The sequence below is a fragment of the Thalia democratica genome, unplaced genomic scaffold, assembly GCF_965202585.1.
Source record: "Thalia democratica unplaced genomic scaffold, ktThaDemo2.hap1.1 HAP1_SCAFFOLD_858, whole genome shotgun sequence".
In the NCBI taxonomy this organism is placed as follows: Eukaryota; Metazoa; Chordata; class Thaliacea; order Salpida; family Salpidae; genus Thalia; species Thalia democratica.
The window spans coordinates 19,500-42,308 of record NW_028139811.1 but is presented as its reverse complement, the minus strand read 5'-3'; the positions used below and the strand labels follow the sequence as shown (position 1 = coordinate 42,308).

Here is a 22,809-nt window from a genome sequence, read left to right as displayed (position 1 = left end):
CCGGATGAATACACTTTTATGCGCTGTGTTCGTAACGCGTATCTAAGTAGTCACTGCTCTTTTTGCTACAATCAAAAATTAAATTAAACAGGTGCGTCCCGCACAATACATTTAGTATAAAATGCGTGAGCAGCGTTTTATAGAACTTTTAAAACTTCGCCGACTCTCGTCTAAGTTGTACAGTATACGCTTCAATGCGTCCGAATCGTTATTAGTGACGTCACAGCATAAAAATCGCAACTATAATTTACAAAAAGCATATATATGGTGAAAAACAAACTTATAGTCAAACGAAGACTCTCTTGAAGTCCTGAGAAAATTTTTAAGAGTCACTGGACGTGGCTATACTTTATCTATAAGTTAAACTAACCAGATGTTTTTTTTTTTTCAAACTGTATAGACACTTTGTTATACACCAAAATTATGAAAATTATGAATTAAAATCATACGTAGAAGGTGCTAATTTGTAGAGCTTCAATTAGCTGTTTAAACCGAGAACGGGTCAAAGTTGCAAGAAGACAAAATTGCACGATGTAACTAATTTTCATGGGTGCACAAAATTGCACAAATATTTTTTTGCACGAAGACAGGTTTGCACGAGGGCAAAAAGTCGCACGAAGACAATTTTCAACCAAGAGTCAATTTTGCACCGAAGGTCATTTTTGCACGAGATTAAAGAAAAAAAAATAAATAATCTAAAAGATAAATTATTTAAAAAAAAACAAAAAATAAAAACAAAGTTACTAACAGAGGGTAAGGGTTGGGAGTAACAGTGATAGTAAAAGCAAACATAAAACAATAAGTCACCGACAGACCGTAAGGGTTAGGGGTAACAGTGATAATTAAAAAAAACTAAATTAAAAAAAAATTGATAAATAGCAAAATTATTAAAAAAAGATTTAACCTGTGCAAAAATGTTTCCGTGTAAAATTTTCTGCTCGTGAAAAAGAGTTTTCGTTCAATTTTGTGCCCTCGTGCAACTTTGTACAATTTTGACAGCTACCCATTTAACACATTTAGAGTATTTATTTTTTAAATTCATATATAAGTAAAAACTTAGATGAGTTTACAGCATTGTAGCAGTTTACTTATTATTTAGCTATTATATGATTTATTTTGTTTATAACTGTTATTTTACCTTTAGTACTCATGCAACTACTATGTAGTGCAGTTTATTTAAATTATTTACTGCAAAAAGTAGTTTAAGTTTTGGTTTTTAGTTGTATACGAAAAAATTGTGTACTTAGGTGATTTAATTTTAGAAAATTAAACAAGGAAGTAAAAGAAATCAAATTCAAACCGATGATGAAAGCTCATATAACTTTGTTTCAAAAAGTTCCAGAGAATTAAAACTTCGATGAGTTTAAAACTAATTTGTGCAACATTAAAATTATTTTGTCAACTTTTAATGACGTTAAGAAAGCTAGGTAAATGAGTGTTTTTTACCATCATATATGGTTTTGTTTAACTTTATGTTTTGTTTTTATGAAGACTATCAATATATTTAATTGTAAAATTTCGTAAAGTTTAATTCAGTTACAAACTCAATTGTAAATAATTTATACAAATTTAATTTAATCACAACTAAAATTAAATAAACATTATAAGTATTTTAGAAAACAACTGTAAAAATCACATGAACAAATAATAATAATTTTGCTAAAATATATGCGCTGGATCCGGATATCAGACAAAAATGGCAATATCCGGCCGGATCCGGACCCGGATAGTGAGTCCGGTACATCACTAGTTATTAAGCAGCTATTTCACGAACTTTGTACAAATAGGTAAATATCCTATAAGCCTTTAAAACAATTGATATTACTTTCAAAAGCAAAGCAAAACTATAATAAGGCAAAAGATAAACTAGAGTCTTTTTATTGCTTTTAAAACAGGGAAGCTGTCAAATTTGCACGAGGGGACAAAATTGCACGTGTGCCAAAAATTACACGAAGATAAAATTGCACGAAGACACTTTTGCACGAACATTCAAATTTGCACTGATTAAATTATTTTTTACTAATTATAATTTTTTTATTTTTTTATTTTTTTTTAATTTTTATGAATATTTCCTCTAACTCTTACCCTCGATATAAAGAATTTTTTTAAATACAGTTTATAATTATTTATTTATTTTAAAAAATAATTTTACTATTAGTTAATTTTCTATTTTTATTTTTACTACCACTGTTACCCCTAACCCTTACCATCGGTCAGTAACTTAATTATCTTTTTTTTTCATCAGTTTATCTTTTAGTTTTTTTTTCTGTTTTATATACATACCTTTTTTCAGTTTTTTTTACTATCGTGCAAAATTGACCTTTGGTGCAAAGTTTTCTTCGTGCAATTTTTCTTCCTCGTGCAATTTTGTTCTAGTGCAATTTTGACCCGTTTAACAACTTTAATTAGCTAATTTTCTATTTTTGTTCTTACTATCACTATTATCTTAAACCATTACCATCGGTCAGTAACTTTTAAATCTCTTTTTTTTTTATCAATTTATCTTTCTTTTTTTTCTATTTTTTATACAAAATTTCATTTTGTTATTTTAATCTCGTGCAAAAATGTATTTCGTGAAAAATTGACCTTTTGGTACAAAATTATCTTCATACAATTTCGTTCTCGTGCAATTTAGTTTCTTAAAGCAATGTAGTAACCTCGTGCATATTTGTCTTCGTGAAATTTTGACCCGTTCTCTTCAAAAAAGTTTTCTATTCAAAGTTACACAATAAGCACATGTGCGTTTGGCGTGATTTGTGACGTAACAATGAAAGAATAGCAATTAAAAGTTACAATGCGCGGATAAAATATAACAGCAATATGAAATACTAGCTTGTTAGTATGGCAACGCAGCTGGTGCTGCTCTTTGAAAGTCACCAATCGTGGCTACACTGAATTTGTATTGATTAATTATTACTTACTAATTGATGCGTAAGGTTTTTAAAGAACGAAAACTTTTCATCCAACATTTAAAATAGAAGTGTAACATCGATACACAAATTCGAATGGTTTAACTGGTTATTTTATGCAGTAACAAATAACATTTAAAGGTTTTAAAAAATCCATTCAATTTACTTATTTTTTTAAAGTACTTTGAGTATATTTTAGATAAATTTCTAAACTTAACAGCATTATAGCAATCAATGTCTTGTTAAATTGTAATAAATTTTAATTTTATGAATCTTTTTTACTATAAAGAATGGTTTAAATTATTGTTCTTTATTAGAACTTAGAATCAATTTTTAAAACAGATTTTTCTGATAGAAATTAAACCTTTAATTTTACCCTTTTTGTATGTTATGAGTACTTTGTATTTGTTATCAATATATGTTTTAGTAATGAAATAGTTGAACAAGTTATACTTACTTTATTGCATGCAATGCAACATAATAAAAGTAAAACAATATTATATTTTATACTTTTCAATATTAAAAGCAACTTGATTAAAATTATATTATGATTGTTTCTGTAAACTATTACATTCTAATCATTTTTAAAAGCTCATCATTATTTACTCCTATATTAACAAACAACTTAATTAAAATGTAAAGATCATACTAAAAAAGATAAATTATAATGTTTAACAATATAAAAAAATTATAAAATAGGTGTAAGGACATTGTCCCGAGTCCCCACCTGTCCTTTTGATAAGCACATATTCTTTCGAGTGTTTACCATCTTATTCAATTTCCAGCCTTGAAAAGTATTTAAAAAAAAGCACTTAGTTAAAGTACAGAAAATTTCCGCAAAATCGGAAATTTTTTCTAAAAGAAAAGCAAATTTTCTCGAATCTAATTCCGTATAAAAACATGAGTTTTGCTTATTTTGGCGCGCTTCCCACAATCTAGGGATAAGCAGCCAGCATTGTGTCATCTTTTACATTGTTTCCAGTTCTCTATTTTAAAATTTTTCGCAACTTCTAATATTCAGTTGAAGTTCAGCTCTTGTTTGGTTTAGCAGCCAGCAATGTCCTACATTCAGTTATCTTATCTCATTTTCTTTGTCCAGTTTCAAATCTATCGTGAGTTTTATTTACTTTAGTTGTTGTCGAAATTAGTTTTCGTTGTATTTTTACTTAGTCGTTTAAATTATATTAATTATAATTATGTAAGTGTTTTAATTGTTCGGAAATGTTACATACTTTTTTGTTTGTAGTTTCAAAATGTAGAAATACATTGAAGGCACGTAGCTTGGTACGTTATACTCATGTGCGCAAAAAATTGCTTTTATCTTAGTTTGATTAGACTTTGCTCTTCTTTTCGTTTATACTTAGTTATGCACTCCTGAGAGAAAACTTTGACATATATAATTAAATACATATAAATTGTGTACATTAAGCGCATTAAAGATTTGATTTGTCAAAAAGCTGCATTGCAAAGTTGATTCTAATGGAAGCTGTAGCTTTTTCTTCAAAAACTAAATTTATACAATTTTATGTTACAAAAATTTTCATAAATTAATCTTTAAATTATTGACTATGTTAAATGTTTGATTTTGGGTTTGCACAAGTGACAACACATAAAGAGTCATAGGGGGTGTGGAGCAAAGTAGGTTGCCTTGTATTTAGTTATCACTCATACTTCAATATTCCATTTTTAAGTATTAACATAACTGCATATAAATTTGAGATAGTTTAAATTGCTGTGTTCCCGCTAGGACGTTATCACGCGTCATTTTAGATATTTTAATTTTTCCATATTAGTAACCAAATCATTTAAGTTAAACATATTTATTGGTTATAAGTTATTGTAACATCTTTGTATAATTTAAGTTAGTTTTTTAACTAGGTCAGAAACTAACGTTGTTAGTTTTTGAGTTTTCTAATACTACTAAAATTATTAAATACTTACTATGCATAAATTTTGAACTAAGTAGCATTTATACAACTACTTAACTTTTGTAGCGCATTAATGATATTATAATATTTAACTTTCCCTATTCGCTCCGCTAACATGTCCTTTACCCCTCGTAACCATTGTAGACCTTTTAATTATAACAACCTGCAACTTACAATGACGGCTACAACGCCAGTAAGTCAGTTAATTACAATGCCAGTGGGTCAGATTATTATAGCCTTAAGTCACATTGGTATAACACTATTACATTTTGTTATAGTCGCCTTAATAACAGTAAGTCAGATCGTTATGACACTAGTTATCTTAACTAAAATAACCTAAGCTCGTATATTACAGTTTATCTGAAGGTATAATTTTAAGTTTCTTTTTTTTTCTATCTAACTAATTAACTTATTTTTGTTTTATTTGGTTAATGTTTATGTAAGGGTTCAAATTTGGAATTTTTGGTTAAATATGTTAAGGAAAAGAAGCTTTAGCTGTTATTTATTTGCTGTTGTACTATCACTTTTCCTGATTTTCGAAAACTTTCAAGACCTGCAGCCTTAGCGTTTTGCACTAAAATATTTTTTAAAACTTATATTATTATCAGACATCTGACAAGTTTCTCAGATGCAATAAGATTTAAAAACCTTATGTTTGCAACCGTTGCGTATTGAAAAAAAAGTAGGAGGATAAATAAATATCTAAGCAGACAACGTTTAAGACCTTAATGAAGCACGTTCTGTTATCTAATGACATCTAATCTGTCTCGGTAAGACGTTAAAAGGTATTTGTTGTGTGCGTCTCTTTTTGTGCACCTAGGATCAAATATTTTGAGTGTATTTTTTTGTCGTTCAATAATGGTAAAACTGCGGCCAGAAAAGAATAAGTTTACATATAACAAAACACAAATTTGTGGCCTGCGAAGCACTTTTAAGGTTAAACTGATTTTTTTAATTAAATAAAGTTACATTTAATGGTAAAAAATTACATTTAGGGTCTATGTTTGATATTTATTATTTTATTAAATATTATATTTATTTATTATAGCGTGTTTGACTACATTTTGCTTTAAAAATAATATTTTATTTTGATCAATATAAAGGGATATTAGCCTGCGGTTTGTAAAAGACTGCCGAGCTCTAGTCTTTAAAAAAAATCTTTGACCCAGGTAAACTAACAGTCAGATGGTTTTGGTACAGCTGTAACTTTTAATGTACGATGGATTTTTTAAGTCATGGTTTACGTTTTCAAAATCTACCACAACACTGTTTTGTTTAAATCGCGAGTTTTGTAAATTAATGTTTTACAAAAGAGCTTTCTGAGCAAATCAATCTCAAATATCAGTGATAGCAGACAAATTAAGTGTAATTGAGCAGCTTAAACTAGATTTTATTTGTAGAAATCTAATTAAATTTTATTCAGTTTCAGCTTATAGTTGTTTTTTTTTTTTTGAATGAAAAAAAAGATTGTTTTATTTCAATATTTTTTTAAAGATAAAGTAAACAGTTTTAATTGATTTAATTAAAGATTATAAAAAATAGACTTTAATTAGTTATACCAATTTACCTTAATTTTAAAGTTTTTAAACTGCGAACGTGGTTTATTCGAAATTAAAACATAAAAATAAGCTGTTGTGTTTAGGTTTCTACTATAATAAAAAACAATTAAGCTATCAACTACTGACAGAAATTATTCATTTAGCTAAAAAATTTGTATTTGAACCGTAACCTATATTTAAGAAGGCTAGTGATTTTTGAAAACCGTAATTATTAATGATATTATGCTAAGTTTTCGTTTAGAACATTAAAACTTAATATAAATTTTACAGAAGCATTGTTAGTTGGTATTAAACTAAAACTTTTGGTTAGTTTTGTTTTGAATTAAAAGTTATTAAAGAAGGTTAGTTTTTAAATATTTACTATTTTCACAGCAAGTTAGTGATGATAAAAATTCTAATTAGATTTAAAGGACTAATCCTATACACAAAATTAAATGATATAATAAAAACTTTGCTGAGCATTTTAAATAATCTATTGCTATTGTTGAACAGAAAACTTTTTACTAGTTCAGTTCAAATATTGGGGTTAAATTTTTAAAAGATTTTAGGCAAAATAAAAATTACATACTTATTCCTTGAAAAAATATTTACTGAATAAATCATCTGAAATAACAACCTTAACAGTGTTAACATACATATATACTTTATTCTAGGTAACAAACTATTTAAAAAAAAGTACAATTATTTAATTATTTAATGATATACTACTTAGCTTAGTCATTTCAGGTGATTTAAATGCACTAAAAAAAACTTAAAATGTTCATTAATGTTGTTTTATTTTACCTTTTTAAAATTTTATTACCTTTAACAAACAAGTTATAGATATAAAACAAATAATAAACTTTAGTTTAGTAATTTAGATTTATTTCAATAAAGTAAATGGAAAATAACAAACTGAAAGAGCATAACTCTTTTATTTTTGAACAATTGTATAAAATTTGAAAGTTCTTGTCTAAAAATACAATTTTTAATTAGAAAAAACTTTGCTTGTAGATCGGAAAACACTTTGCATGGAATTAATACTATATGCCTTTAATAACAATCATTATAATAGAAGAATAATCTAAAAAGAAATTTTTTGTTGGATTTAGAAACAAAACTGTTTCAGAAGTAAGATTTTTAAAATTATGTAGTTAATTTTTTTTTACTAAAACCGAAAGGAAGAAAAAAACAAGTTGTAGAAATTTATATAATATTTTAAATAAACTGCACGTTGTAGAAAATATTCAAAATACTATATTCTCAAATTGCACTATTAATGCGACTTTAAAAGTTAGAAAAATACTACTTTTACTTCAAGACTTTCAAAGCATATATAAACACCAAAAATTTATTAAAAAAGCAGTGATATATAAATACTAATAAAAGTACGTTAATACACAGTTATAATATTTAATACAATTTTCATAGAAAACAATATAAATAAATATCAACAAAAGTATAAAATACTTCTATCAAAGACAGGATTTATAAAACATTTTCACTTTAATTATATGTACACTTAAAGTTTTGAAAACTGTTATTTCTTTTATCTATAAACAATTATATACTTTAAATAAAGAGAGACAAAACAAAAAAGTTGGTTGTGATATTTATATACTGTAAACTTAAAAATAGTGTACTTATGAAAACAATAAGCATTACTATCAAAAAATGTTTTTGTTATTTTCTGAAGATTGTACTAACAGCTGTTGCAAGTCAGTTTGCTAATATTTTGTTACATGAAAACATAAGAAACTAAAATGGTGTCAGTTAAAAATAATTTAATTGTAAAACTATAAACAATCTTTTTAAAATATATGGTTGAGACCTTATCGTAAATGTTTTTTAGAACAATGAAAAATTCAATACTGTAGGTATTAAAGTAGTTGTAAAAACTAAATATTGTACAAGTTATTCTAAAAATTTTTACTACATACTAAACAACATACCAAACTATTAAATAAACATAATGTTTTATATATAATATAAAATAGGTATAAAACATTTACTGTAATCACTGGTAATGTAAAAAGACAAAAGACTACTAATTTTTATAATAGAACTATTAAAAAGGTATTAAAGTGACTATTTTTAATTAAAATATACTACTAAAATTTAATATCACAAACTCTGTATAAAACTCTTAATAGCATAAAACATCCATACAAACACAAACTAAACCACAATAACCATCAATCCTGGTAACATCTCATATCACAACTAATCTCTCTTATCAACTGATTACTCAAACATCCGCCTTGTTACCGCCCACTAGTGGTATGTCTTTCAGGTCTGATTTGAAACACAGGTACTCCCCCACAAGTGAAGAAATCATCCCGCCAATTACCTGTGTTCCCCACCATAACACAGATGTTACCATGCCACCTGAAAATATACTTGACTATTTATCAAAACTGTTATAAAATAGGAAGGCTTTGTAATTTTATTGTAAAAAATATAAGTTGTTTTTTGTGATTTATGTATGATGTACAACTTTTATTTAATTAAAGACCACTAATGATACTATTTTGGACGGAAAAATACTTTAATAAATTTTCGCATGTGTTACTTACTTTTCAGAAAAAAAATCATCAAATTAGTTTCTCTTTTGGGTAAAATGAGTAAAGAATTAAAAACTATTAGACACAAGTTTATACATAAATACAGTTTAAGAAGGTATCCCTAGCCATTGTTAGTGTTACTATGTTATAAGTAAATATAAGATACAGTGATGTAAAACACGTTCAATTTAACCATGAAATTTAAAACAAATAACTAAATAATAGTAATAAATAAACAAAGAAACCGGAACAAATATAGCATATTAACCAATGTGTTTACGTGCAAGGTAACAGCAAAAATATAAGTTATTAATTGCAAAATAATAAAATAATTTCCTACCTGAGTAAATGCAGCATATGATAAGATGAAACACGTGCAACGTGACAGCAAAGTCCCAGCACAATTTCGCCCTCTGAACGACATACCAGAATACCAGGGCTGTTATGGTGCTTGTTACAAGTTGAGATATGACGGGGATCATTGTACTGTCCTGACTGTATATCAGGTCTGTAAAAAATATATAACAATAACTATTTATGGTAATATATTACAAAATAATAAATATTTTTTAGGATCATTATTCTATCTTGGTTGTATATCTGGTCTATTAACAAATGTTATGTTAATAATAAAAAAAAAAATCTTAATCTGTTCTGGTTGTACATTAAGTTTGTAGGGAAGTTCTGTTACTCAGAGGTTAGTAATAGTATAATGAAAAGAATATGCCAAGTAAATTTATATCAATAAACATATTTGGTTTTAAGTTTAGCACTTAAGGTATCAAAATGTTTTTAAACATGACCTTGGATAAAATAATTATTTAAAAGCATTTTGTTTAATATTCATACTTCAAAAGTACATTTTTCAAATTAAGATGTACTCAATAAAGTTATTAGGCTCATAATGACTTTATATTAACTAAGTAATCTTTCTAAAATTAACAAAAATATAATATATCCTAAAACTAAAAAACTGTTTCTTTAAGGTATCACACATACTTTTCTAAAAAATTCTTAAGTAATTATTGGTTTAAACCAAAGTTCCACAAAGTACAAATTAGTAATGTATATATTAACTATATATAATAATTGTAATGTATCATATTAATTAGTATAAGTTATACAGTTGAGGGCATGCAGTTTGTTTAGCATTTTTGATTTAAAACTGAATAAGATATTTAAAAGTTAAATTAATAATTATAGATTCAAAACAAAGTTGTCAAGTTTTTGTACAAAGTATGAATTTATAACAGAAAACTTAAAAAAGTAGAAATTAAACAAAACTTAAAAAAAACAAACCTGGATAGAATATGCAGTCCAGGTCCGGCAACCTACCCACAAATTTTAGCATCACAGCTGAAACAAGACCCATGATGACGTAATAAAGGCTCTGAATAGTTATTATCTGAAATATTATGAGTCTCGGGTCCCAGACGTTTGACCTGGAATTTTAGTATTATTTAATACACATTTTTACACAAAAAACTTTTAGATTTATTAGTAATCAGTAAGATTTGGGTCCCACATGCTTAAGATGGAATTCTATAAACAGTTATGATGTTCAATGTCATATAAAAGATTAGATAACAGATAGAGAAGGTTGTTAGACTACATAACTAATTTAAGGCCATAGGGGGGTCCAATTGGTTTTTTACAACTTGATCTTATTTTGTAGAATTTAATCTGAGCTATCAGACACTTTTAACCGCTTAAAAAAACTCAAAGTAACTTTTGAGATATAAGCGATCAAAGAAAGGGCGTTCAATAGGTTCCTTATGGAAGGCGAAAACTAAAAATGCGAAAAAAGACTATTTCACTAAAAATCTATCTCCTCCTTCATTTTTTGAGTAATCTTTCTCAAATTCTTACAGAATGTGTATCATTAAACTTTAAAGAGATCTATTGTAGGAATTTTTTTAATTTTGAGTAAAAAAAAAATATTGTCAAAAAACTACCCTTTTTTTTAGTTTTTTGTGGATAAAATTTTTATTTTTCAAAATTTCAAAAATTCCAACACTCAGATTCTTCAAAATATTAAAAGGAACATTTCCTGAAAATTTGAAGTCTCTAGGTCAAAAAATGAAGGAGGAGATAGGTTTTTAGTGAATTTTTAAATTTCCGAGAAAATTGACCCCGAAAAATTTGCGGTCCATACGTTTGTATTGGAAACTTTTTACAAAAAATAAAATATTTCAAAAGTTAAATTATATTTTAAACTCTATAAAAACAGGCTTGTAGTTTGTATTTAAAGCTTTCATATAAAATCCAAAGTTATTTTTTGTAAAAAAAAAAAGTCGGACCCCCCTATGGCCTTAAATTTTAATATACACTATCTTAAGTATTAAAAGTCTTGTGACTGACATGTTTGACCTGGATTATTATAAAAGTACTGTTTAGTACTAAATTTAAAAAAATAGTTAAATCAAAGTAATAAACAAAACAGTAAGCGCAGTATAATAATTGTTGGGTCCTAACACTAGACATAGAATAGAAAAAATATATGAAACAACTCTTTTACAAAAACATATAATAACTAGTTAAAACTAATAAAGATAATTTTGAATCTGATAAAACAATAATACTTTTTCAAAAAATTTTTTACCTTTAAGTCAAAAAATAAAAAATATTTTTTAACTTTTGTTTAAAAAATGCAAATTAATGTAAAATTTAACTACTACTAATAGGTACTTTATTATTCATTCCATATTTAAAAAAAATTATGCTTGTTTTAAAAGTAAGTCTAACAGTTTTAATATCACAGCGTAATATTAGCTATATGTAACAAAAATTTGTAGAACAATAAATCTTAGTAAAAGTTCTTATGAAAACAGCTAATTTAAAACTACTTATTCTTAATTAAACTAATCACATGATTTGAATTTAATCTATTAAATATAACAGATAACATAAAAACAAAATAAAATACCCTATTAAACAGGCATTGAAAAACAAATCATTAAAATAAAGTTGACCACTTAGACTTTTCAGTGAGACTTGTTAAGTGTGATTATTAAAATAAATAAAAATAAAACAAGTAAAAGTCCTTGAGCAAACAGCTATATAAAAAAGTGATAATATAAAAATCAGCAACAAAACTTTACTAGTCATTAGATGAAAGTAATACAAATAATAAAATTTTGTACCTGAATTTTCCAGTGAAGTTTGTAAGGTTTTGATTGGTGGAAATCTTCTCATATTGAAAGAAGGAGGGAAATTTTAAAGAGGCTGACAGTTTCAGCCGCGACCAAAAGTTTTCCATGTTTATAATTTAGTTTCTGAAAAAAAAGTTAAAACTAACAGTAATTTTCTGTTGGTCACTAAGTATTCAGTAAGGTCATACAGATACTATATAAGTATTTTCCTTTTTTGGTTTTAAATACCTTTGTCAAAAAGTATTAAAAATCTATTGAAGCTCTGTACAAGTAATAGCTGGTGTCAAGTCTACATTGTAAGTTCAAAATTTAAAAAAAAAATGTGAAAGTGTAAGTTTTCCAGCATTTACTTTTATAAATAGTTACTGAAAATAATAAAGTTGAGTTAAATCAAAACTACTGTCTTCATCTATTAAGTTATGTGGCATGTTGTTAGAAAACTTAAGCGGTGACCAAAAGTTTTTTAGTTATATTTTTTATAATTTCTGAAAAAAAATAACAATAAATTTAATATCTAGTTTCTATTGGTCACTAAGTTAGAATACAGATATAAAAAAAAGTGTTCACAAAACTGTAAAGGTGAGAATCTCAAACTTTTTTTATAAATAATTTATGTCCAAAAACATGATAATATTATTAAATCTTATGGAAGGTCTAGAGTCTAAATAGACTTTAACTTTTTACTTTTATAATAACTTTAATAACGAGACTAAAAGTTTTAATAGTGACAAAAAACTTTTTTCTTGTTTTTAATTAAGTAATTAAAGACATAAAAGGGTATTTTAAATTTAACACAGGCTTTTTTTATTAAAGGTTTATGTCAGGTTTGCCACTCTTTAAAGCAAAAAGAACAGCCTGAGTGACCAAAAAGCTAGCCTGAGTTTAAATAAAATTTATTAAGCAAATAACCAAAATATAAGAAAAAATAATAATCTAGCTTAAAACCTAAAAACACCAAAAATAGTGTTAGTAATAACAAAACTTACTTAAAAAGATAAAGTTATAAAAAAGGGTAGCTTTTTAGTGTGATAAAATTTTATCAATGAAAAACCTACCTATCTATATCTACTATTATATTGCAAAATATAACAAAAGAGGCAAGAAAACAATTTTGACCTGTCTTCCAGTACCAAATTTTGAAACTCAATGATTGAAATGTAAATACATACACAATTTATCAAGTAAAAATTATTTTACAAAAATTTACAAGTTACTGTGTTGCCACTGGTTTTTGATAAATTTATTTCAGGTTTTTAAGTCTACTCTTAGTTTAAAGTTAAGGTTTAAAGTTGAGGTAAAAAATGTGCTAAATAGTATGAAAATAATTAAAATATATTGTAAAGCTACTCTAAATTTGTATTTTAATACAAAATATTTTGATGATGGGAAAATTTTTCTATATGATAGATTTTTCATCTACAATCAAAATTTTACTACTTAACATGTGAAAACAGTTTAAAATTGAATCTTTTAATGATTTATATTTAAAATTTCAGATATTTTTTTTAATTTCTTAAATTACAGGTTTTTTTAGCCTAAATTCTCAAATTCCAGTATTTTCCATGACTCAAGGTTTTGTGGCAACCCTGGAATTTGTTTAAAAAAAAACTACAACTTTAAAAATTAAAAACTTATTTTTACATGTCTAACATAGGTAATGAACCATATTTATAAACTGAAAAAGTATTAGGTGACTGGAGTCAACATATTATTCGATTGTAAAGATCATATTATTCTATCTAAGAGACAGATGTTTTAAAAAATGTTTAAATTAAAATGAGAATTACCTACTTGGAATAAAAATCAAAAATCACTTGAAAAAAAAACTAAATAAGAACTTTCTAATAAACCATGAAAAACACCAGTAACTACACATGGAACTACATAATCACACTAAAATTGTCTGCTTGAAGTAGGTTTACAATCTTTTTTCTCTTACTCTGATGAATTTATGATATATTATAACTATACATTGGGCATAAAATATAATATCAGTTGTTTTTGATTTTACTAGCTTTAGTTTTCTCTTAATCTAAACACTATTTAAGTAGCATCAAAAATAGTTTCAAGTTGACTGACTTTACATACTTGACATTCAAAACAATGAAAATAAATATAAAAAAGTACTTTCATTTTTAAGTAATAATTTAGCTAACAATAACTAAATAAAAACTTGATATACATTTTTTTCAAGTCTAAAAAGAATAAGATTTACTGTAATTATTATATAAAAATAATTAAAAATAATTTCTAATTCCAGATTTTTTGCTTAAATAGTCATCTTCCAGGTTTTTTGTATTGACATAAAGTTAAATATCCAAAACCAGCATGAGTATTGAAAAAAAAAGCATTAAACAAGCCTAAGTGTTTTATTTTATTTATTTTATTTTATTCTAGTTTATTTTTAACTAGCCTGAGTACGTGGCAACCATGTGCTACTGTTCAAATACTATAACTTAGTTTACATCTTAGACTTTGAATTTAGATAGTTAAAATGTAGTTATATTCACAAGATTTCATAGTAATTTAAATGTTTTAAAAGTTATAAACATGAAAATATAGTTTTATTTTCTAATTGACTAAGTGATTATTAGATACTAAAATTTAACATTTAAGTTTATCCTTTCTAAAATAAAATAGATCAATTGTTTACTAGTTTTACTTTACCTATGCACATTTTCCAGATATCTAAAATCACACCACCACAAAACCACTCTACCATGAAGTTTTGACTCAAAACAAACAAAAATTTCTTAAGTATACAGAACTCTTAATTTCTGAAGCTCTGCTACTAGCTTACTATATTGCATAATATAATACACATATCATAAAAGTCATCACTTTTATAAGTTTTATTTTATCAAACTAACCAAACTATTTTTGTCAATAAAAAATAAAACAGTGTTGATTTTCAAATAAAGTCAAGAAATTAAAAAAAAATTTTTTATAAACTTGGTTCTCTGGTATTGAAATATTCTGCAAAAGTAAACAAGTTATTAATTTTAATTATATTTTTATTAGTTTGTTTGTATACAAATTTATAATTCGTTTTATGTATGATTATAACTAAATATCTTACATGCTAAACATATCAACGACTTATTTACAGAAGTTCACTAAATTCTAGCAGTAGATTTACTACTCTAGAATGTCCAAACTTATCTTATATGTGAAGTACTAACTTATACAAGGTTTTTCAATATATAAACAAAGCCCACATACTTAATAAGTTAAGGCCATAGGGGGGGTAGGCCATGTTTTTTACAAGTTGATCTTATTTTATAGAGTTTTTACTAAGCTTCAAGTTGCTTTTTACCGTTTTTAAAAATTCGAATTAGTTTTTTAGATATGACCGGCCAAAGTCGGGCCGCATAACAGGTTCCTTATGGGGAAGGAAAAACTAAAACGGCAAAAAAAGACTAATGCATTCAAAATCTATCTCCTCCTTCATTTTTTAAGCAATCTTCTTTAAACTTTAACAGTCTATTCTTTATACAATAACAAAAAAACGTTATTTGTGACTTTAAAAAATTTAAAGTAAAAATACCTTTTTTTTGAAAAAAAAAAAAAAAATTTGATAAAAAATCACTTTTTTTTTTTTTTGTCATAAATTTTTTATTTTTTAGAATTATTAAAATTCACAAATAACGTTTTTTTCTCATAATGTAAGAAATATTTCCTGAAAATTTGAAGAAGATTGCTTGAAAAATGAAGGAGAAGATAGATTTTAAAGCCTGTTTTTAAAAACTCGAGAAAAATGGCTTTAAAGTTACCCTTTATAAAGACAACCCTTTATATAACCGGTCATAAAAAAAAAGTTACTTAATATTTTTAAAATCTAAAAAAAGCATCTGAAAGATTATGAAATTTACTATAATATAAGTCTATATGTTATTTTTGGCCAAAAAATGGCTTCTACCCCCCCCCCCCTATGGCCTTAATAGGAATGTTGCTTATAAGAACAATAAAATTCAATTAAAATATGATACTGATTTCCAATATAAAGAGAACATTTTTATTTACTCTGTTCAGACAAACTAAACTATTTCTTTTTCTTTTTAGTTGATTTATTTTGGTCATACTTTAAAGGCAATGTTGGTTTTAAATTTGGTCTGTTAAAACTATGTTGGAAATAATTCTACAAATTTGAAATATTTAATTTAGCAAGTTTAATTTTTTTGAAACGTGTACTATATTGTGTGTTGATACAGAAATAAAATTAACAACCCCCCCCCCCCAAGTAAAAAATACCACTCTTTTTTGAAAACTGCAGATTTTATGATATTTTTTTGTTTTAACTAAACAACTGATTTGTATTGTGTTTTCATAGCAAGTTAATAAAATTTTACTTGGATACATTTAAATAAATAGAAGAAGATATTTTTTTATTTATGTAAGCAATTGCTTTATAATTTTTATAGACTTGGGTTTAAGGAGTTATAATAGTGTATATCTCAGGGTGGCTAACTCTGGTGTTTTAGAAATTTCTTCCATGTCTGTTTGGCTTGATGGCATAGGGTTCCTAATGATAGCATTTAAAACTCTGTGACAAGGACGCATACTGCAACACCTTTGATACCAACATCACCAAAAGTATTGTGCTTCAGTGAGGAGAGACACCACCCAGTGTTTTTTTTTCTGTAAGTTTTGGTTACATAAAAGTGTTTTATGGTACTGAAAATTAAAAAAAAAACTCATAACTACCACTAACAACTTTGCAATATTGAAACCTTGTTGTTAACACAAGGTTGCAAAAAAAAAATGGCTGGAGTTACATCAGGATAGTCTGAGTTAATGAAAAAATTAAGAATGTTTTATGTACAAAAACTTTTAAAAAATAAGGCTAATCATTTTTAAATATATTAAAAGACCATATAATAACAAAGGAAATAACTATAACTTAAATTTAAAATAGTTTAAAACTAACCGAAGATATACAAAAAGTATTTTCAAACTAATTTAATTTGAGAAAATAACAATCTTGAGTCAACCTGAGTTACTCAAATACTTTAAACTAGACTTAATTATCCTGACTAGCCTGATAGTCTTTAAATTTAAAAGGATTTGAGTTTTCATTTGTATATGACACTTACTTTCTATCATATCTAAATTGTATTATTTTACAAAACTTGTTTAAAAGTTTTAAAGTTTTTCAAGTGTTATTATGATTATTGTTTAATATTCAATGTTTTTATGATTATGTTGCAAAATCCATGTTTTTCAGGTAAAAATACCAACCTGTAAAAATAGTTAATGAAAAAAACTTAAGAACATTTATTTTTCATAATTTCAAGTATTTTACCAAATGTAAATTTAGTTTTGTTCTAAAGCCCATCTATTTCAGTTCAGTTGGTTAAAAGTAACTACCAACAACTAATGACAAAACATAAAAATTTAAGTCTAACAATTTATTTTAAATAATAAAATTTTAAACTCTGAATATCTTGTGACATAAACTACTTTTAGTTGTTATGATTTATCAATAATACATCAAGGGTATCCACCAGCTACGAAACTTTGTTTTAAATTGTCTGCTGGACAAAATGCATCCACACATTGGTTTTAAACTTATTGTAATTGAAAAACATGTTTTTACTTATCAATCGAAGAAACTTTTACCTTATCAATATATATCAAACTTAGTTAACATATCAAAAAACCATAGTCCAAGAGGCTCTTAAAATCTCCTATAAAAGTAGTTTAGTAATAAAGAAGAGAATTTTTGGACCTATTTAAATTCAACAAGTTCTTATAAAACAAATTTTAAAAGGTGGGTCAAAGTAGTAGGTCATATGTAGCAGATCAGTTGTCTGTTAGAAAGTTTTTTAAAAAAATAGACTTTACATTATTAACTGTTTGTTGATATAATTTTAGAATAGTTTAAAAAATATACAGTTATAAAGAGTTACTAAAAAGAATTTATTATTGATAGTACTTAAGCTTTTAATCCTTAATAAAAACCTAAGATCTAAAGTTTTTACAATCGTTTTACATTAAAAGGAGATAAAACTGTGCTGTTTTAAAAATACACTTATTACGGCTGAAAACAGGATTTAAGCGACTATTGACTAAAAAAATAATTTTGTTTAGTAGTAATTTACTAAATGTTTAACATAGTTAAAAAAAAAGTGAGTTTTTTGTTTAAAAACTAGTTTTGTTTTTTTTCTGCCCAAAACCTATTTAAAATTATTTTTAGTTTTTTGTCAAAAATAGCTTGCAGAAAGTTACAAAAAAGTACCTGCGAGACTTGTTTAAAAAAAACTTGTATACCATTTGTTATTAAAGTTTGTATAATTTGTAATGGAATTTTAAGCAATTTTCTTGATTTTTTTTTTTTTAAATTTTTTTTTTAACTTTTAAAAACTGTGTTTTATTTAAAAAAAAAAAGAAAATAGACATGGAAACATTGCTTGTATAAACCTTAAAAATATACTACAGTCTACAGCGATTGGCATTAAGATATTTTATCTTAAAAAAACCTATAAATCTGTATTGTTATGAAGACACTTATGTATTTTCGGAGAGAATATCAGTTTTTAAATTGCAAGAAGTTTGTGTTTTTAAACAAATACTACCGAAAAATTTATATATATATAAATTTTCAAGGTACTTGTAGCAGTTGCTGTAGGCTTTAACTTTAATTAACTTAAGTTTTAGGTTTTTCGACTTGTTTTAAATTTCAAAATAGCAAAAATTGCTTTATTTAAGTTTACATAACTTTTATATAGTTAGAGCAGATTAGAACCAATCCCAATTTTTAAAAGAAGGCACCCATTTGTTAACAATCATATTAAACTCTTCATTAAAGTTTTTATTCCTAAATTGTCAATGGCCTTCATTAAATTTCACAAAATTATTATATTTTGACAAGTCACTTTTGTATTTATTAAAAAAAAAAGTATTTTTAACAACTTTATTAAAAGAAAGTCTAAATATTTCACTTACAAAATTTTCTTACTTAACTACTATATGGTTATTGATAATTTAGCTTCTAACAGGGTTTCTCAAAATTTTATTTCAAGGCCCCCTTTTAAAAAAACAAAAAAGCTATGGCCACCTCAAACAAGATTTCTCAAAGAATACCATTAAAAACGCATAAAATCCTTTTTTTTTTGCACTTCATCATCAATTTTAAGTTTAAAATTATGACATCATGACTTCTTTTTGCCCCTTTGCTATTCACGGCTTTCTACATGGCTATAATGGCCCTCAAGGTGGCCACTTAGATCAGTTTTAGAAACACTGTTCTAAAAATTTTCAAACTAGTGTAGTAACGATCTTAAAACTAAAGTTAAAAAATGCTTTTATAGTCTAGATAAGGTTTTTCTGTATGTAAAACAACTTAACACGTTACTGGTACTAAAATGATGATTATCTAAATGTGATTGTTACAAAAAGTGTTCAAAATTAAAAAAGATAAAGTTAAAATTGTTGAAAAGTTTTTCAATTTCTTCCAATAATATTTAATTTATAATGTTTCAGTATTAGTTTCTAAAGTTTTGTTTTATGTTTAAAATTGCCCCTAAAACTAATGTGCTAATAGTATTTCTATTTTACACGTAAATAAAATGCTTATGTTAAAAAAAATATAATTAATTTAATGTAAACAAGACTTAAGTCATAGACCACAAGCTATATTAACTATAGTAAACTAAAAACATAAGTCAAAGCTCAAACTTTAAAAAAACAAATTAAATTAGTTATTACTTATAATTTTTATCCTTATAGTTTGTTTTATAATACTGAACATGTTCTAATTTACTTTCTTGTACCTAAGTTTCTATCAGCTACAGGATATGCAAATTTCACTTTCATTATTAAAAAAATTATCTTAGTTAGCAAAACATTTTCAAATCTTGGGATTCTGAAAATAATTGAAAAATTTAGCTAACATAGTGGCTAATTTAAAAATAATAAGTTTATAGTATTTTATTTTTTATAATTTGCAAATTTAAAAAGAGTAAGCAAAAACTGTTTCTAGACAACTTACTAATCCTGCAGTTGGTAATATGTTGGTTACATAGTTTGACAATGAGTAACATGAAGTAACATTGCTTTCAAGCAAAACAATTTACTAGAATTGTAAAAAGTATGTATGAGAGTTTTTATAGTATATTGCTTACTTAGTTTCACCAAATATTACAGCAATTTTTAATTGAATAACTTTTGTATGGTTTTATACACCTAAGCCTTTTAAGTAGTATTTTGTAGATTAGTAAATAATTAAACACTTACTGCATACAGAATAATAAAGTTAGCCACAGATAGATAAAAGTAAGTTAAGCCTGTTTAATATTTTACAACTCAAAAACTGAAATATAGGTTTTTAAAGAAGGGAAAGAGTTATATAAACTTTCCAATAAACCCCATTGTTCAAATGTTTATCTCTTTTTAGATATAAAAAATGTAACAATATTTTCATTAGTCAAAAGAAACAATTTATACCAAAACTTATATTTTACAACGTATTATCACTCTCATTAGCGAGGGTTTTAAACAAAATTTTATAGATCAAGTTCCCCTTAATTCACAGATCCTTTAGAAAAATCTCTTCAGCTCTTCCTATTTTGAGTTCAGTAGTGCTATCAGCTGAATTTATCAAGAAGCAAGATGGAATCATTGTAAAAGAACACTACTTTTAATATCCAATAATGGTGAACTTATTCAAGAAGAATGCTTGAAAGTAAAACTGCCATTGTTGAAATTTACCAGAATCAATTTTCCAGTTTACTCAATACAGCTGGATAACACATTTGATGTTGTTATAATTGAATTTCTCTGGATAGTTACAATTTTTCATTTTACTTTTTCAAACGACAGGCTGAGAAGTTTAGTCTAGGTGAAAAATACCAAAAAAAAAACTTTTTTTGTAAGCCTTGTTGCTTTATACTTTTTTCTAACTCTCTACGTGCTAGAAGTTGACAAGGATAGTCTTTTTAAGTAAGTGCTATTTTTTTTTTTGCTTAATATTTTTTATACTTTACCACGCTGTTTTGTATTGGTGATAAGTAAAAAACGAAACATTTAAACATAGTGAAATGAACAATTTTATTTCTCCTATTTGACAACTATAAACGTCTCACAGTTAATTCGAAAGAAGTTGTTGGGTGAAAAATAAACTTTAAAAGTTAAATTTATTACGTTGCAAGGGGAAAATTCGATTCCTTATAATACATATTTTTTTAATGAAAACAATTTTATCAAAAACTTAGTTTATAAATATGTCATAATAACTTTAACGCGAACATCGATGAAATTCTACGTTGCCTGGACTTTCGTATGCCGTGAGACAAGCACACATTTAACAAAAGGCTTGATCGTACCAATTCTACCATCAGACCACAAGCCTTCGGTAGACTGAGATAGATCTGGTTTCGTCCAGATTAGTACTCATAAGTCAGTCACCATCAATAATTACCAGCAAACGGTTGCTTCATGTTAAAGTATCATAAACCGTTTGTAAGTTGATGACTAGAGTTCTTTCGGTTGTGACTGAGGAGTCCTAAACAGGATGAAACTGGTCTCAGTCCACTAAAAGCTTGTGGTCTTATGATTGATCAAACCTTGTAATAACTTTAAGTTACTTTTTTGAAATAGCTCACGGGAATACAGTAATTGAAACTTAGAAGTTGGCAAGTATATAGAAAAACTTTAAAGGATTTAAAATTAGTATGACTTAAATAATAAGATATTAGACAGTAAAAAGACATTCTAGTTGAGGTTTAAAATATTCCGAAATAGTAATACAATTCGTATCAAAGATAATATACTTTTGTATTTATATGACCAATTAGTTTGTTTTGAAACAAAAGTCCATAGTATATTCTTAGCAATCAATCCGTGTAAGTGGTTAAACTCTTAGCCTGATGTAAACTTATAAAAAAATCACTTAGTATAAATTATATTGAGTATGCTGTTAGTTCTTTAAGTTTAATCTATAAAAATGGGACTCCACATACGATTTTTATAAGGTCGAACTAATGTTTAATTTAAATATACTTTTGCCCTTTTAAACGTTAATTATCAAAGTAGAAACCTTTTTTATAATGCTAACAAAACTTTTAAAAAACAACATCGTCTATTTTGATCGCTTTATCCTTAAAAAAATTTTAAAAGATACTCTTTGAAAATCTGTAAGCTTACATTTCTAACTTAATTATCAAATAAATAACTTAAAGGCAGGCAGTATTTTATGAAAAACTGCCCAGAAATATTGAAGTTAGAGTAATGTAAATAAAAATATGCAGAACATTTTACTTGCAAGCAATAAAAAAACATCTTTGTAATTTTTTGTCTATAAATTAATTAGATTTGCTTTTCAAATAATTGTTAAAAACACATCTGATTCAGGGAACTCGATAAAGACCCCTACAATAACTTGTAGACTATACCAGGGTTTCCCAAACTTTTTTCAAAAGATCCCCTTAACCGCAGAATATCTAGTGTAAGTTTGAAACTACCATTAAAATACCTAAGAACTTATTTTTTTTCATTTCATCATCAAACTCAGAATATTTAGTATGAGTTTCAAAACTATAAGTCCTTTTATTTTTTTTTGCTCTTCATCATCAACTTCAGAATATCTAGCATAAGTTTTAATCTATAACCTCATGGCCCTTTTACTGCTCATGGCCCCCAAGGGAGCCACTCACCCCACTTGGAAAACTCTGGTCTAAGTTTACATGGCCCTCATGAGATATATCCTGGTCTAAACAGTA

The 22,809-nt window shown here is 25.9% G+C and overlaps 1 protein-coding gene across 1 annotated transcript; it reads right to left on the bottom strand.

The window, feature by feature from the left end:
- Window positions 1-8,303: 8,303 nt before the first annotated feature.
- On the bottom strand, window positions 8,304-12,198 carry LOC145847248 (protein SYS1 homolog). Its single transcript, XM_082953542.1, has 4 exons — window positions 12,083-12,198; window positions 10,239-10,381; window positions 9,280-9,447; window positions 8,304-8,763 (listed from the first exon to the last, which is right to left on the bottom strand). The coding sequence occupies exons 1-4, from the start codon at window positions 12,196-12,198 to the stop codon at window positions 8,624-8,626; spliced, it is 567 nt and encodes a 188-aa protein (XP_082809668.1). The 3' UTR covers window positions 8,304-8,623.
- Window positions 12,199-22,809: the final 10,611 nt, after the last annotated feature.